The 17,503-nt window shown below is 44.0% G+C and overlaps 1 protein-coding gene across 9 annotated transcripts in view; it reads right to left on the reverse strand.

Moving 5' to 3' along the window:
* The window catches only part of CHD5 (chromodomain helicase DNA binding protein 5), a 409,378-nt gene that overhangs the window by 33,911 nt on the left and 357,964 nt on the right, over positions 1-17,503 (reverse strand). For all 9 annotated transcript variants that reach the window (XM_082273263.1, XM_082273262.1, XM_082273261.1 and 6 more), the window contains exons 30-31: positions 14,792-14,951; positions 10,542-10,621 (exon numbers count right to left, since the gene is read on the reverse strand). In XM_082273263.1, coding sequence (XP_082129389.1) covers positions 10,542-10,621; positions 14,792-14,951 — 240 coding nt within the window. The remainder of the gene's footprint in view (positions 1-10,541; positions 10,622-14,791; positions 14,952-17,503) is intronic.

Consider the following 17,503-nt stretch of genomic DNA (forward strand, 5'->3'; position numbering starts at 1 on the left):
TCGGCACTGCGTGACTTTAACGGACAATTGCGCGGTCGTGCAACGCTGTACCTAAACGAATTTGACATCCTTTTTTTCCCACAAACAGAGCTTTCTTTTGGTGGTATTTGATCACCCGTGCGATTTTTACTTTTTGCGCTATAAACAAAAAAATAGCGTACATTTTGCAAAAATAACAATATTTTTCACATTTTTTTATATGAAATTCCCCCCCAAAAAAATGTAAAAATCAAAATTTTTTAACATTTTCGGCCAATTTGTTTTATGCTACATATGTTTGGTAAAAAAAAAAATCGCAAAAAGCGTATTTTGATTGGTTTGCGCAAAAGTTATCGCGTTTACTAACAAAGGGAAAGATTTTTGTCATTTTTGTTGTTTTTTTTTTAACGTGTAATGGCGGCGATCTGCGATTTTTTTTGCGGTACTGCGACATTGCGGCGGACAGATCGGACCCTTGACTGACATTTTTGACACTTTTGGGGTTACCAGTGACATTTCTACAGTAATCAGTGCTATACATATGCACTGTTACTGTAAAAATACACTGGTAGTGAAGGGGTTAACTTTATTTGGGAGGGAGGGGCTGTGTGTGTCCCTAGGGGTGTGCTTTCTACTGTGATTGGCTGTGGCTTGAGCTGTAAGGACACTGATCAACGGATCTACATAGTAGATCCGTGTGATCAGTGTCTTTACACCGAGGAGAATGACAGGTGGCTTGTTTACACAAGCTGCCTGACATTCTCCCTCTCCCCCGCCGATCGCCGAGTGACCGGCAGACATCGGGTCCGCTGGTCACACGCGCGGGGGGGGTCCCGTGACCGCGTGGGAGCGGGGGCGCGCGCTCGCTCCCCAGAGCCTCACAGGCGAGCGACGTAGACCTACGTCGCTCTGCCTGTGAGGGGCTGACTGCCGCAGTAAATATACTGTGAGCAGTCGGCAAGCGGTTAAAACAACTGAGACCCCAACTAGATGAAGATGTAAACGGAAAAGTAGGAGTACAAATAGGCGAATATGCATTAGTGAATTCCAAATCGGCATAATCACGGTTCCATAAAAAGCAATTGCCAACAAGTTTCCTATATGAAACTGCACTGCAGTATTTAGCTATGATCATGTGTGTACATGTATGCCGATAAATATGGGGTGTGCTGTACCTCAGGTGTGGCTATTTATTTATATTACAATTATTGTGCATAGTTTGTTTTCTTCTTTTGCTAACGAATGCTGTTCTGAAGGATTATTACAGAGTAATGTCTGCTATTCCATGAGGTTACATGTATTTATCATTCACAGTTACATATCTGTCATATGTTCATTTTTTTTTTTCATGTTACATTTATTTTTTAGGAGACTATAGAGTTTCTAATTATCTATGTTTATTCTTTAATCATACTAAACTATGATGCAAGTCTAATTGTACTTGGCACATCGGCTTAGTGGTCTGCGCTCATGAGCAAAAAGCTCTTAGATCATGAGTTCAAATCCCAAACATGCTAACACCCTGTGTGTTCACTAGTGTTTGATTATTTTATTTCTATACAATATTATTTTTGCTACCATTGCATGCAATTGAGCATGGAAATTATGGAAACAACCATTCTGATGTGGCAGTGGCAATTAGGCGTTTGCCTATTTTCAGCATACTCTGCTGTATAAAATTTAAAGCGGAGTTCCAGCCTCAAATACTTTTTTTAACTAAAAATACCCCTATAATACTAATCCATTGCCCTTTACAGAACCGCTATCCTCATACTTATAAGGTGTACAGTATTGGATTTTAGTCAAAATCTTACTTTTAAAAACGCTGTCTGAACGCGGCCATCTTGGATGTGGGCATCTGAAGCCGCAGTGTAATATGCTGTGTCCTTCTTCCTGATTCCAGGGAGTGTTCTGGGAGTTCTTCCTGATTCCAGGGAGTGTTCTGGGAGTTCTTCCTGATTGCAGCCTCCTGGGAGTGATGACAAACAGCTCCCAGGATGCAATGCAAAGGTGGAAGTGATGTCGGTGGCAATGGCCACAGAGGGGGGAGAAGGAGGAAGTACAATCAAAAATGCCCTGAAAATAAGGTAAAGGACCCCCGAAAAAAATTGAAAGTGCCCAATTGTTGATCAACATAGCGAGCACTCCAGGAATCACTAAAGTTGCAAAATAGGCCGGAACTCCACTTTAAGCAGTTGATGCTTGGGATTTGAACCCATGGTCTGAGTCTTTCTAGGTAGGAGTGCTACCCACTAAGCCATTGAGATGAGCACAATCATCAAAAATTAGTAGATGTGACTTGTTTTGCTTCTTTTATTGAAAGCATGTAAATCAAATGTTACTGATATTTATATTATTATAATTGATGTAACAGTTACATCTCTATTCTATATATGTCCATTTTTTTTTTTATATCCAATTCGTATTATAGGAAAATGTTGAGTACTATAATCATGGTACTTCTTTATATTCTAGGTATAATTGTAATCAGCACAGTGGCTTAATTTTTAGCACTCTTAGCTAGTAGCACTTAGGCTACGTTCACATGTGGGCGCAGCGGATCAGGGCAGAATCACTGCGATTCTGCCCGCGATCCGGAAATCATTGCAAATCGCGGGACGCCTGTGCGATGCCCGTGATTTACAATGGCAACCCAAACGCTGTGCGATGTTGCCGCGATTTCTGCCTGGCGAATCGCGGTAACATTGCGCAAACAGAATCGCAGGACGCATGACGCCCAAAAAAAAGGTACAAGAGCTTCTTTTGTGCCTCATGCGTCCCGCGATTCTGCTTACGTGACGTTACCGCGATTCGGCAGGCGGTGATTCTGCCCGTGATCCGCTGTGCCCACATGTGAACGTAGCCTTAGGTCATGAGTTCAAATCCCACCCATGCTACCACCTCCCTAGAATTGCAATGGCAAATGCGCTTTGGTGAACACAGAAGTGCCATCAGCGATAAAATGTATCACGCTGATGGCAAAGATGCTTTCGCCTACGCACATATCCATTCGCCATTAAAACTTTAGGGAGGTGATAAGTAGCATAGGTACCAACGACCTGACGACTTTTAGATCAGAGCGCTAACCACTAAGCCACTGTGTTGACCAGATTCATACCTAAAATATATAGTAGTACCATGATAAAAGAATAAACATATAACTAGAATTCAACATTCTAATAAAATTTTATTTAGACATTACCAATTATTTATCATATAATAGAGACCTAAGAGCCTGGTTTGGATTGGGGGGACCCCCACGCTGTTTTTTTTTGTACGATCAAATTTGTGTCGTTACACCCACTTGTGGGAGGCAGCACAACTCCACTACACAAAGCTACTTAAGAGTTCCCTGGACACAATTAAGAGATACCCCTAACTTTTCTAAATGTTACTGAATTGGATTTGTATTTCGAAAATGTTGTTGTAAAGCAAACAAGGATTAGAAGTAATAAGCAACTAGTTCATTTCAGGTGGCTAAGAGCCGGTTCACATAGGCGCGACCCGACTTGCCGGGGCGACCTGTGAAGTCGCGGTGCACAGCTCGCACCGCGACCTCGGAGCGGCCGGCACGGACTTCATATCATTGAAGTCAATGCAGGTCGCCCCAAAGAAGCTCAGGACCCTTTTTCTAAGTCGGAGCGACTTGTGTCGCTCCTATTAGAACGGGTCCTGTGCTACTCTATGGCAGGCGACCCACGGCGACTTGTTAGGCGACCAGGTCGCCTGACAAGTCCCCCCCAAGTGTGAACGGGGTCTAAAGGTGGCCATACACTATACAGTCTCATTGTACAAGCTCTGTACAATCTCCATTTATATAATGGGAGGACACACCAGCTATCCGATCACTCTGTATCCAATCAGGCAGGCCCTTGCACTACATAATTGATGGAAGATCTAAATGAGATTGTACAATCAGATTGTATAGTGTATGCTGAGCTTAGCAGAACCCAGGACACGCTTCTCTTTTTAGTTTTCAGTACTACAGCTCTATCCATATAGGCAGTTATCTGATCTCTCATTTCCTGCACTCTCCAAATGAACAGATCTAAGCAAGATAAATTTAAGACAAAACAAAAAGGTCTGTAATTAGTGAGACCAGTGATCACTGATTAATTAGAAAAGCCTGCACCTAGCTGGGGGTGGTTGGGATCTGCTGGAAGGAGGGAAGGCAGCCACAGGTGTGTGCTAATGAGGTCAGCTGATTAATTCCTTCCTGTGTCTTAAGGTGCCCATACACTAAAATCAGCCAAAATTCAGTCTTTTGGACAGTTTGTTTGTTTTTCAGCCAGTTAATGGGCACAAATTGGTAGTCGGTTGTGACATTTTATAGCGAAAAAAACAAAGGACATGTTTGGAAATTCGAGTGTAGAATATTGGTGTTACCCTCTGAATTTTGGCAATGACATTTTGATTTGGATTAATGTTGTTGGTACACATATTACATTTTTGAGGTATAAATGCAAAAAATTGCATCAGCAATGGTATTGTGTGTGGTTTGTGAAGACATCTGTGGGAGTTTTGGTTTAGATTTATGTGAGATGGAGAGCAACGAGTGCATTATCTACCATTTACTTATCAGATGTCAAACAGCTAAATCTCTGAGCATGCTCAGTTTAACCAGAGATATGGCTCAAATGGCAAAGTGGCTGAGCATGCTCAGTGTAACAAAAGATATTTCACAAATGGCAAAGTCCCTGAGCATACACAATGCACATGGCAGTATATACACAAATATATATACTGCAGAGAATGCATATAGAATATCTATCTATCTATCTATCTATCTATCTATCTCAAATATGTTAACAATACAAACAATATATATATATATATAGATATATATATATATATCTATATATATCTCTGAATAAATACACTGCTCTAAAAAAAATAAAGGAACACTTTGAAAACACATCAGATCTCAATGAGGAAACATATCATGCTGGATATCTATACTGGTATGGACTGGATAATGTGTTAGGAGTGAAAGGTTGTAGCATTGTTTGATGGAAATTTAAAATGATCACCCTACAGAGGGCTGAATTCAAAGACGCCCCGAAAATTAAAGTTAAAATATGATGCAGCAGACTAGTCCATTTTGCTAAAATTTCAATGCACCAACTCAGAGTGGTCCTCAGCACTTTGTATGGCCCCCACATGCTTGTATGCATGCCTGACAACATCTGGGCATGCTCTTATTGAGACGACGGGTGGTGTCCTGGGGGATTTCTTCCGAGATCTGGACCAGGGCATCACTGAGCTCTTGACTAGAATGAGGTGCAACCGGTCAGCGTTGGATGGACCAAAACATAATGTCCCAGAGGTGTTCTATTGGATTTAGGTCAGGGGAGCGTGGGGACTATCCAGTGGTATCAATTCCTTCATTCTCCAGCAACTGGCTGCATACTCTCGCCACATGAGGCCGGGCATTGTTCTGCACCAGGAGGAACCCAGGTCTCACTGCACCAGCATAGGGTCTGACAATGGGTCCAAGGATTTCATCCCAATACCTGATGGCAGTCAGGGTGCCATTGCCTAGTCTGCAGAGGTCTGTGCGTTCCTCCATGGATTTGCCTCCCCAGACCATCACTGACCCACCACCAAACCGGTCATGCTGAACGATGTTACAGGCAGCATAATGTTCTCCACAAAATTCTGCACTTTGGGCCCAATTTGGACATTTTCATCTAGGAGTGTACTCACTTTTATTGCCAGCAGTTAAGACATTAATGACTCACTAATTTACATTGCAGCAAAGTGTCATTTCTTCAGTATTGTCACATGAAAAGATAGAATAAAATATTTACAAAAATGTGAGGGGTGTACTCACTTTTGTTGCCAGCGGTTTAGACATTAATGGCTGTGTGTTGAGTTATTTTGAGGGGACGGCAAATTTACACTGTTATACAAGCTGTACACTCACTACTCTACATTGTAGCAAAGTGTCATTTCTTCAGTATTGTCACATGAAAAGATAGAATAAAATATTTACAAAAATGTGAGGGGTGTACTCACTTTTGTGAAATACTGTATGTACAGTATCTAACAAAAGTAAGTACACCCATCACATTTTTGTAAATATTTTATTCTATCTTTTCATGTGACAATACTGAAGAAATGACACTTTGCTACAATGTAGAGTAGTGAGTGTACAGCTTGTATAACAGTGTAAATTTGCCGTCCCCTCAAAATAACTCAACACACAGCCATTAATGTCTAAACCGCTGGCAACAAAAGTGAGTACACCCCTAAGTGAAAATGTCCAAATTTTGCCCAATTAGCCATTTTCCCTCCCCAGTGTCATGTGACTCATTAGTGTTACAAGGTCTCAGGTGTGAATGGGGAGCAGGTGTGTTAAATTTGGTGTTATCGCTCTCACTCTCTCATACTGGTCACTGGAAGTTCAACATGGCACCTCATGGCAAAGAACTCTCTGAGGATCAGAAATAAAAATTGTTGCTCTACATAAGATGGCCTAGGCTATAAGGAGATTGTCAAGACCCTGAAACTGAGCTGCAGCACAGTGGCCAAGACCATACAGCGGTTTAACAGGACAGGTTCCACTCAGAACAGGCCTCGCCATGGACCACCAAAGAAGTTGAGTGCACATGCTCAGCGTCATATCCAGAGGTTGTCTTTGGGAAATAGACGTATGAGTGCTGCCAGCATTGCTGCAGAGGTTGAAGGGGTGGGGGGTTGGCCTGTCAGTGCTCAGACCAAACGCCGCACACTGCATCAAATTAGTCTTCATTGCTGTCATCCCAGAAGGAAGCCTCTTCTAAAGATGTTGCACAAGAAAGCCCACAAACAGTTTGCTGAAGACAAGCAGACTAAAGACATGGATTACTGGAACCGTGTCCTATGGTCTGATGAGACCAAGATAAACTTATTTGGTTCAGATGGTGACAAGTGTGTGTGGTGGCAACCAGGTGAGGAGTACAAAGAAAAGTGTGTCTTGCCTACAGTCAAACATGGTGGTGGGAGTGTCATGGTCTGGGGCTGCATGAGTGCTGCCGGCACTGGGGAGTTACAGTTCATTGAAGGAACCATGAATGCCAACATGTACTGTGACATACTGAAGAAGAGAATGATCCCCTCCCTTCAGAGACTGGGCCGCAGGGCAGTATTCCAACATAACGACCCCAAACACCTCCAAGATGACCACTTTCTCGATAAAGAAGCTGAGGGTAAAGGAGATGGACTGGCCAAGCATGTCTCCAGACCTAAACCCTATTGAGCATCTGTGGGGCATCCTCAAATGGAAGGTGGAGGAGCGCAAGGTGTCTAACTTCCACCAGCTCCATAATGTCGTCATGGAGGAGGGGAAGAGGACTCCAGTGAGAGAGAGAGAGAGATTTTCCAAAAACAGGAAAACATTACTAATTACTAGCATTGTTAAAAAATAATAATAAAAAAAAAAGCAACATAAAAACCCAGCAAGGGCAAATTATTTAAGGGATTAAAGAGTTCATCTCAAGATTGAAATGTATGTGTTTGAGGAAGTAACAGTTATACCATAAGAATCAATGGTTGACACTTGCATTTATATATAAATAGTACATAGTTTTCTCTCACTAATTCACACTTGTTTGGTATTCACACATTTCGGAATTCACTATAGTACGGGGCTAAAACAAAATGAGAGTAGGTTTGTGACTAGTTTTCTAGTCTGGGCATGCTCAGTTCTGTCAGTTCTAAAAACGGGGTGAATTTATCTCTTCTCAGACTTTTAAGCATATTTCTGCTTTCACAACAATATTTCAAGAAATTTAAAAGCAGATCATCTCCAAACAATATACCACATGTTCAGGAACCAATATATAAGATTAAGCTCTAAACATTATTTCCATGTGCAATTCACCTGCTTCTACCACGAGTACTGATTTAGACGGTCACTGATTTATGTGACCTGTATAGTGAATTTGATTATGCAAGTAAATATGCACCGCGTGCTATAGTGAATACCGTTTCTGACTAGTTTTAGTCATTTTCTATGGATTTTAGATGCTTGTGACCATTTGTTCATCCATTTGCTGACTAGGTGCTATAGTGAGTTAGGCCCTATGTATGTTTTACAGATGAGATGGGTTACATGGAGTTTTAATGTCTTCACTTCTATCAGAAATTATTTTTTTATTTGATTATTGTATGAAGAGTTTGGCATAGAAATTTAAAGTCTTATATACAGATCGGCCATCAGGTATGTCAGCATGCTCTCCTCAAGTGCAGGTACCACCATATGCTGGCAAAGAGATTTGTTATTAGCCAAACCTTCTTCTGTGCGCCATCGAAAATCTGAATAGGTTCTGACCAACTGCCACTGCTCTATGCAGTATATGAATAGAAATTAATCACTGACTGCGGAAACTTCACACTGGACCTCATTCAATTTGGACTCTGTCCAAAACTGAACTATCTGGAAGAAGGTAATTCTTCCCAGTGTCCACAAGTTTAGGGAGCATTCATTCCACTGACCATCACACTAATGTACAGTGGGTACGGAAAGTATTCAGACCCCCTTAAATTTTTCACTCTTTGTTATATTGCAGCCATTTGCTAAAATCATTTAAGTTCATTCTTCTTCCTCATGAATGTACACATAGCACCCCATACTGACAGAAAAACACAGAATTGTTGACATTGTTGCAGATTTATTAAAAAAGAAAAACTGAAATATCACATGGTCCTAAGTATTCAGACCCTTTGCTGTGACACTCATATATTTAACTCAGGTGCTTTCCATTTCTTCTGATCATCCTTGAGATGGTTCTACACCTTCATTTGAGTCCAGCTGTGTTTGATTATACTGATTGGACTTGATTAGGAAAGCCACACACCTGTCTATATAAGACCTTTCAGATCACAATGCATGTCAGAGCAAATGAGAATCATGAGGTCAAAGGAACTGCCTGAAGAGCTCAGAGACAGAATTGTGGCAAGGCACAGATCTGGCCAAGGTTACAAAAAGATTTCTGCTGCACTTAAGGTTCCTAAGAGCACAGTGGCCTCCATAATCCTCAAATGGAAGACGTTTGGGACGACCAGAACCCTTCCTAGAGCTGGCCGTCCGGCCAAACTGAGCTATCGGGGGAGAAGAGCCTTGGTGAGAGAGGTAAAGAAGAACCCAAAGATCACTGTGGCTGAGCTCCAGAGATGCAGTCAGGAGATGGGAGAAAGTTGTAGAAAGTCAACCATCACTGCAGCCCTCCACCAGTCGGGGCTTTATGGCAGAGTGGCCCGACGGAAGCCTCTCCTCAGTGTAAGACACATGAAAGCTCGCATGGAGTTTGCTAAAAAACACCTGAAGGACTCCAAGATGGTGAGAAATAAGATTCTCTGGTCTGATGAGACCAAAATAGAACTTTTTGGCCTTAATTCTAAGCGGTATGTGTGGAGAAAACCAGGCACTGCTCATCACCTGTCCAATACAGTCCCAACAGTGAAGCATGGTGGTGGCAGCATCATGCTGTGGGGGTGTTTTTCAGCTGCAGGGACAGGACGACTGCTTGCAATCGAGGGAAAGATGAATGCGGCCAAGTACAGGGATATCCTGGACAAAAACCTTCTCCAGAGTGCTCTGGACCTCAGACTGGGCCGAAGGTTTACCTTCCAACAAGACAATGACCCTAAGCACACAGCTAAAATAACGAAGGAGTGGCTTCACAACAACTCCGTGACTGTTCTTGAATGGCCCATCCAGAGCCCTGACTTAAACCCAATTGAGCATCTCTGGAGAGACCTAAAAATGGCTGTCCACCAACGTTTACCATCCAACCTGACAGAACTGGAGAGGATCTGCAAGGAGGAATGGCAGAGGATCCCCAAATCCAGGTGTGAAAGACTTGTTGCATCTTTCCCAAAAAGACTCCTGGCTGTATTAGATCAAAAGGGGGCTTCTACTAAATACTGAGCAAAGGGTCTGAATACTTAGGACCATGTGATATTTCAGTTTTTCTTTTTTAATAAATCTGCAACAATGTCAACAATTCTGTGTTTTTCTGTCAGTATGGGGTGCTATGTGTACATTCATGAGGAAGAAGAATGAACTTAAATGATTTTAGCAAATGGCTGCAATATAACAAAGAGTGAAAAATGTAAGGGGGTCTGAATACTTTCCGTACCCACTGTACCTTGAGTTGTATATATAGTCATTTTTAGCAGGGGTTCCCTGAGACCTGAAAATTATTTTAAGGGTTCCTCTGTGTTGAAAGGGTTGAGAAAGGCTGCTGTAGAGCTACTTGAGTTCGGTGCCCTACCTAGGAACCACACTCCAACCCAATTAAACACCTGAGATTTTTAGGGATTATTTGGAAAGTTGATTACTTTCGAGGTCTTCTCTAACATCAGCACCTGTCCTCACAAATGCTCTTTGGGTGGAAGCTGTTAGAGCCACAGGGGTAAGGTGGGGGTTGTTAGAGACAATGCTGAGGGTGCAACTTCATAATATTGCTCATTGTTTTGCAATAGCATGTCCGATAAGTTCATATAGGTATGTAGGTTAGTCAGGTGAGCACAAACATTTGTATATCACTGTCATTTGAAGAGGACAATTATCTCACCGGAGGCTCTGACTGCTGTATGGACTTCTGATCCGTGCTCTCCACTTCCTCCGATAACAAAGATGGTGTCTCACTTTTTTCTAGAAAAATAAAAATAAAATTCAGATGTATTTATTACACAGCATACTACAGAAACAGTTTTGCTTAAATCATTTCTGCCCATAAAGTTTTCCTAGTGACAATAGATTTGAGGTCACTTAGGGGGTAGACATAAGAAACGTCAGACGTATAAACAACTCTGTCTCTGCACTAGGCTCCTTGTAACATTCAGATGTATATGGATCACCCATAACAATATGACCACTGACAGGTAAAGTGAATAACATTGATTATCTTATTACAATGACATCTGAAAGTGGGTGGGATATATTAGGCAGCAAATTAAGATTTTTTTCCATGAAGTTGATATGCTAAAAGCAGAAAAAAATAGCCAAGTAAAAAGATTTGAGCGGCTTTGACAAGAACCAAAATTGTAATGGCCAGACCACTGGGTCCAAAACTGCACCTCTTGTGGGATTTTCCTGGTCTGCAGTGGTCAGGACCGACCAAGAGGGGTCCAAGAGAGGAAAAGCAGGGAACTGGTGACAGGGTAATAGATGGCCAAGGCTCATTGATGGAGGTGGGGGGGTCATTGATGGAGGTGGGGGGGTCATTGATGGAGGTGGGGAGGGAAGGTTCATTGATGGAGGTGGGGAGGGAAGGCTCATTGATGGAGTCGGGGAGGGAAGGCTCATTGATGGAGGTGGGGAGGGAAGGCTCACTGATGGAGGTGGGGGAGGGGAGGCTCATTGATGGAGGTGGGGAGGGGAAGGCTCATTGATGGAGGTGGGGGAGGGAAAGATCATTGATGGAGGTGGGGAGGGAAGGCTCAATGATGGAGGTGGGGGAGGGAAGGCTCATTGATGGAGGTGGGGGGGGGGGGGGAAGGCTCATTGATGGAGGTGGGGGAGGGAAGGCTCATTGATGGAGGTGGGGAGAGAAGGCTCAATGATGGAGGTGGGGGAGGGAAGGCTCATTGATGGAGGTGGGGAGGGGAAGGCTCATTGATGGAGGTGGGGGAGGGAAAGCTCATTGATGGAGGTGTGGAGGGAAGGCTCATTGATGGAGGTGTGGAGGGAAGGCTCAATGATGGAGGTGGGGGAGGGAAGGCTCATTGATGGAGGTGGGGGAGGGAAGGGTCATTGATGGAGGTGGGGGAGGTAAGGCTCATTGACGGAGGTGGGGGAGGTAAGGCTCATTGATGGAGGTGGGGAGGGAAGGCTCATTGATGGAGGCGGGGAGGGAAGGCTCATTGATGGAGGCGGGGAGGGAAGGCTCATTGATGGAGGCGGGGAGGGAAGACTCATTGATGGAAGCGGGGAGGGAAGGGTCATTGATGGAGGCGGGGAGAGAAGGCTCGTTGATGGAGGCGGGGAGGGAAAGCTCATTGATGGAGGTGGGGAGGGAAGGCTCATTGATGGAGGTGGGGAGGGAAGGCTCAATGATGGAGGTGGGGGAGGGAAGGCTCATTGATGGAGGTGGGGGAGGTAAGGCTCATTGATGGAGGTGGGGAGGGAAGGCTCATTGATGGAGGCGGGGAGGGAAGGCTCATTGATGGAGGCGGGGAGGGAAGGCTCATTGATGGAGGCGGGGAGGGAAGGCTCATTGATGTAAGCGGGGAGGGAAGGGTCATTGATGGAGGCGGGGAGAGAAGGCTCGTTGATGGAGGCGGGGAGGGAAAGCTCATTGATGGAGGTGGGGAGGGAAGGCTCATTGATGGAGGTGGGGAGGGAAGGCTCAATGATGGAGGTGGGGGAGGGAAGGCTCATTGATGGAGGTGGGGAGGGGAAGGCTCATTGATGGAGGTGGGGGAGGGAAAGCTCATTGATGGAGGTGGGGAGGGAAGGCTGGGCTATGTAGGCCGATCCAATAGAAGAGCAATTTGGAGTTCAAATTGCTGGAAAAGTGAATGCTGGTTCTGATAGAAAGGAACACACAGAGCATCGCAGTGTGTTGTGTATGGGGCTGTGTAGCCACAGACCGGTCAGGGTGCCCATGCTGATCCATGTCCACAGCCAAAAGTGGCTACGATGGGCATGTGAGCATTAGAACTGCAGCACGGAGCAATGGAAGAAGGTGTCCTGGTCGGATGAATCACATTTTCTTTTGCATCATTTGGATGGCCGTGTGTGTTTTTTACCTGTGGCAGAGATGGTACCATGATGCATTAAGGGAAGCAGGCAAGCTGACGGAGGCTGAAACCACAGCATACCTTCAGAGGTCTAGTATGTTCCATGCCTCGAGGGGTCAGGGTTGTTTTGGCAGCAAAAGGGGGACCTTCTCAATATTATGTGTGTGGTCATAATGGTATGACTGATCGGTGTATATGGGGTGGTGTATGACACTACACACATCAGTCTGCCTGTGCTCTAAAATACATACCGTATAGTAAATCTATTGGGTACATTTGAAAACTCGGTAGACATTTAGCATGTACTGAGAGTCTCCAGCCAAAGCCCATTTCCCTTCTTAGTAAAACTTTCTTTTTTCCCTATAGGATCATGGCACATGCAGACACACAACTGCCATAAGATACATTGAGGCATTCACTCATTAACATGTCTGCATTATTATTACTGGAAAACCAAAGAAAACATAACGGTGTACATAGACCCTGCAATCAAGGGTCAAAGGGCATGGCGTTTTAGAATTTTCATCACGTAAAGCCAGCCAAACATGGACCAAAAATTCGGCCAGTTCAGCAGGGACCGGACAAACTCTGATCCATGTATGGGCATGATGATTGTACAGAAAGTCAATCTATAGATGCTGATCAATGTACTTTAGGGTAGTCTTCCTGCTGTCAGAAAACAAAAGCACAGCGGTATTCACCCATCCACATCGAGTGTGTGGATCAGGAAATCAAGTCAGTTATGTTTTTGTTCAATCCACTGGTTGAAAAATAAAAATGGCTCCACCTATATGGGACATGTGCCAAACACAAGGCCGTGGGCTGAACCTGGCCCTCACAGCCAGGGCTTCATGTGGTAAGCTGCACTGTGATCCCCATCTGTGCCCAAAGAGTGCACAAATCCCAATCAATGACTACTAGAGCTGGGCTGGGTAGGTGAGATGAGAGGAACTTTTTTTTTTTTTGGGGGGGGGGGGGGGACTGTGTAGGGAGATGTGTGGTACAGAGGTTAGAACTGAGGAGGGGTGTAAGTGAGATGTAGATAGCCTGTGAGAGAGAGCTGAACCCTTAACCCTGCACTGTGTATGTAGCGCACTCCTTTACCCTGCACTCTGTGCATAGCACACCCCTTAACTCTTCACTCTGTATGTAGCTCACTCCTCACCCCTGCACTCTGTACATAGAACATCCCTGAAACTGCACTCTGTACATAGCACAACCCTTAACCCTGCACTGTGTATGTAGCGCACTCCTTTACCCTGCACTCTGTGCATAGCGCACCCCTTAACTCTGTATGTAGCTCACTCCTCACCCCTGCACTCTGTACATAGAACATCCCTGAAACTGCACTCTGTACATAGCACAACCCTTAACCCTGCACTGTGTATGTAGCGCACTCCTTTACCCTGCACTCTGTGCATAGCGCACCCCTTAACTCTGCACTCTGCATGTAGCGCACTCCTCCACGCTGCACTCTGTGCATAGAACATCCCTGAAACTGCACTCTGTACATAGCGCACCTCTTAACCCTGCACTCTGTACATAGCGCACCTCTTAACCCAGCACTCTGTACATAGCGCACCTCTTAACCCAGCACTCTGTACATAGCGCACCTCTTAACCCTGCACTCTGTACATAGCGCACCTCTTAACCCAGCACTCTGTATGTATCACACTCTTCAACCCTGCACTCTGTTCATAAGACATCCCTGAAACTGCACTCTGTACATAAGACATCCCTGAAATTGAACTCTGTACATAGCACATAACGCATTCCTGGTATTTAATGTTTCTTTAAGATCCTCCCACTGTGCAATTTAGCCCTCCCACTGTTCGATGCGGTTTGGCATGGTTGGGTCCCTGCACCAATTCTTTAAGAAAAAAAATCCCTGCATAAATGTATATAGTCTTACAGAAACAACCGGCAACCATAATGCTGATTTGGCCCAGGATGAAATTTGAGTTTGACTCCCTTGACCTATGGGCTGCCTGACTTGGTTACCGGCAAACACTTATTTCCAGAACATAGCTAACCCATTTAGCCTATCAATTGTTTCGAAAGACAAAACAAGAGTGTGTACCTGAAAAAGCCACAGCACCTGGCTGTGTGGGAGCGGGACTGGCTGGAACTGGCGTGGTAGGATCTGAAGAACCTGTGTCAAAACATTTCCTGTTCTCTGTCCCCTCTGGAATCATATCCGGGGTGCTGTACTTGCCATTGACCTGTTCAAATTCCTGGACCTTAAAACAAAAAAACGATAAAACAGTTTCATTGATACCCTCTTTTCTGTATTTTTCTGCTACAACAGGTAGCAGGCAAAGCCTCAGCTTTTTGTAGATGGGTTTTGTAAACATTGGTGATGTCACATAAAGGAATTGTACATTGGTTTGGTGATGTCACATAAAGGGATTACACATTGGTTTGGTGATGTCACATAAAGGAATTGTACGTTGGTTTGGTGATGTCACATAAAGGAATTGTACATTGGTTTGGTGATATCACATAAAGGGATTACACATTGGTTTGGTGATGTCACATAAAGGGATTACACATTGGTTTGGTGATGTCACATAAAGGGATTACACATTCGTTTTTTATTTTTTTACATTTTTTAATATCTGAAAGGAGATAGACTTGATTTACATTATATGGTCAATATATGTAAATGATTTTAAAGCCTTTGATTTAGGTATAGTTTGTGATTATATAGTTTATGGGCATGGAGGTGGTCATGTTTGCTCACTACATACACATGTCATGCTTCCTTATTTGTAGTGCTACACAATGGCTGCGCATTTATTGCTCCTTCTCACAAAGGAAGCCCATGAGTCTGTCGATCCTAGGAAGAGCTCGGTTTGTATATCTATTTTGCATGTAAATTATTTTGGGTATAAATTGAGTGTTTTTGTACTGAATACAATGCACACCCAGATATCTTCTCTCAACAGCGGAGGTATTATAGTGCAACACACAGCTCCCTCTAGTGGCAAATCTACAAATTGCTATGTATTATTAATATACAAGATTTATATAGTGCCAAAAGTTTGTGCAGCGCTTAACAAAACTAAGTCAGACATTACAGTTACAAAACAATTTGGTACAAAAGGAACCAGAGTGCCCTGCTCGTTGGAGCTTACAATCTAAGAGGGAGGGTCAATTGATACAAAAGGTAATGCTGTGTTTCCCCGAAAATAAGACCAGGTCTTATATTAATTTTGGCACCAAAAGACACAGTAGGGCTTATTTTCGGGAATAGGTCTTATGAAATGTGCTGTCTTCTCTCCCCCTCTCCTTCCCTGCCTGTCAGGAATCCTCAGTGTGAACTGAGTAAAACTGGTTATAAAATCCTAGAATCCACTCTGTTGTTATTATTAGTATATATCATGTCCAATGTGTGTGTTCCTGTATTATAATTGTGCCAAATACCTTTGTTACAGCGCCGCTCGGGCCTTCCGTGACCCGCTGGAGCTCTCTACCCCACTCTGAGCACTAGAAAGGGAGGGGCTAAGATCCCCCACTGACAGCCAGAAGAGGAGGAGAGCAGCGGGAGGTCAGCTGAGCGCCGCTGTACCGAAGGTATTTGGCACAATTATATTACAGAAACACACACATTGGACATTATATAAAACAGTAATAGAGTGGATTCTAGGATTTTACAACTACTTTAACCACTTTACCACCGGAGGATTTTGCTCTCTTACGTCCAGCTCACTTTTTGCAATTCGGCGCTGTGCGACTTTAACTGACAATTGCGCGGTCGTGCGACGCTGTACCCAAACGAAATTTACGTCCTTTTTTTCCCACAAACAGAGCTTTCTTTTGGTGGTATTTGATCACCTGTGCGATTTTTACTTTTTGCGCTATAAACAAAAAAAGAGCGTTTATTTTGAAAAAATAACAATATTTTTAACATTTTTTATATGAAATTCCCCCCCCCCAAAAAAACGTAAAAATCAAATTTTTTTTAATTTTTGGCCAATTTGTTTTCTGCTACCTATGTTTGGTAAAAAAAATCACAATAAGCGTATTTTGATTGGTTTGCGCAAAAGTTATTGCGTTTACTAACTAAGGGAAAGATTTCTGTCATTTTTGGTGTGTTTTTTTTTAACGAGTAATGGCGGCGATCTGCGATTTTTTTTTTTTTGCAGGGACTGCGACATTGCGGCGGACAGATCGGACCCTTGACTCACATTTTTGACACTTTTGGGGGTACCAGTGACATTACTGCAGTAAACAGTGCTATACATATGCATTGTTACTGTAAAAATGACACTGGCAGGGAAGGGGTTAATTTTATTGGAGAGGGAGGGGTTAATGTATGCCTGGTGCTTACTAACGTGTGTGGGGGGAGGTGACTGAGTGACACAGGGACAGATCCAGGGTTCAGCTATGCTGAACACTGCAATCTGTCACTCCCTGTCACTTAGGAGATCCGCCCGCTCTGTTTACAAACTAGATTTCCCGACGATCGGGGAAGAGCAGCGGCGATCGCCGCCGCTCCTCCCCTGGCCCGACTCCCGCTGTGACTGAAAACAGCGGGAGCGCGCCTCCGGCGGTGCGCAAGTGCCGCCTACAGGGGGAGGAGTCCAGCGACGTAGTACTACATCGCTGGACGATAACGAACCACTTTGCTGCAGTACGGTCAACGTGACCGGTCGGCAAGTGGTTAAACTAGGGCATATTTTTGGGGTAGGGCTTATACTTCAGCCCTCCCCGAAAATCACAGTAGGTCTTATTTTAGGGTAGGTCTTATTTTCGGGGAACATGGTAGCTGTGGGGGATGAGCTGATGG

This window comes from Pelophylax lessonae (genome assembly GCF_965119305.1).
Source record: "Pelophylax lessonae genome assembly, chromosome: 12".
Taxonomy (NCBI): domain Eukaryota; kingdom Metazoa; phylum Chordata; class Amphibia; order Anura; family Ranidae; genus Pelophylax; species Pelophylax lessonae.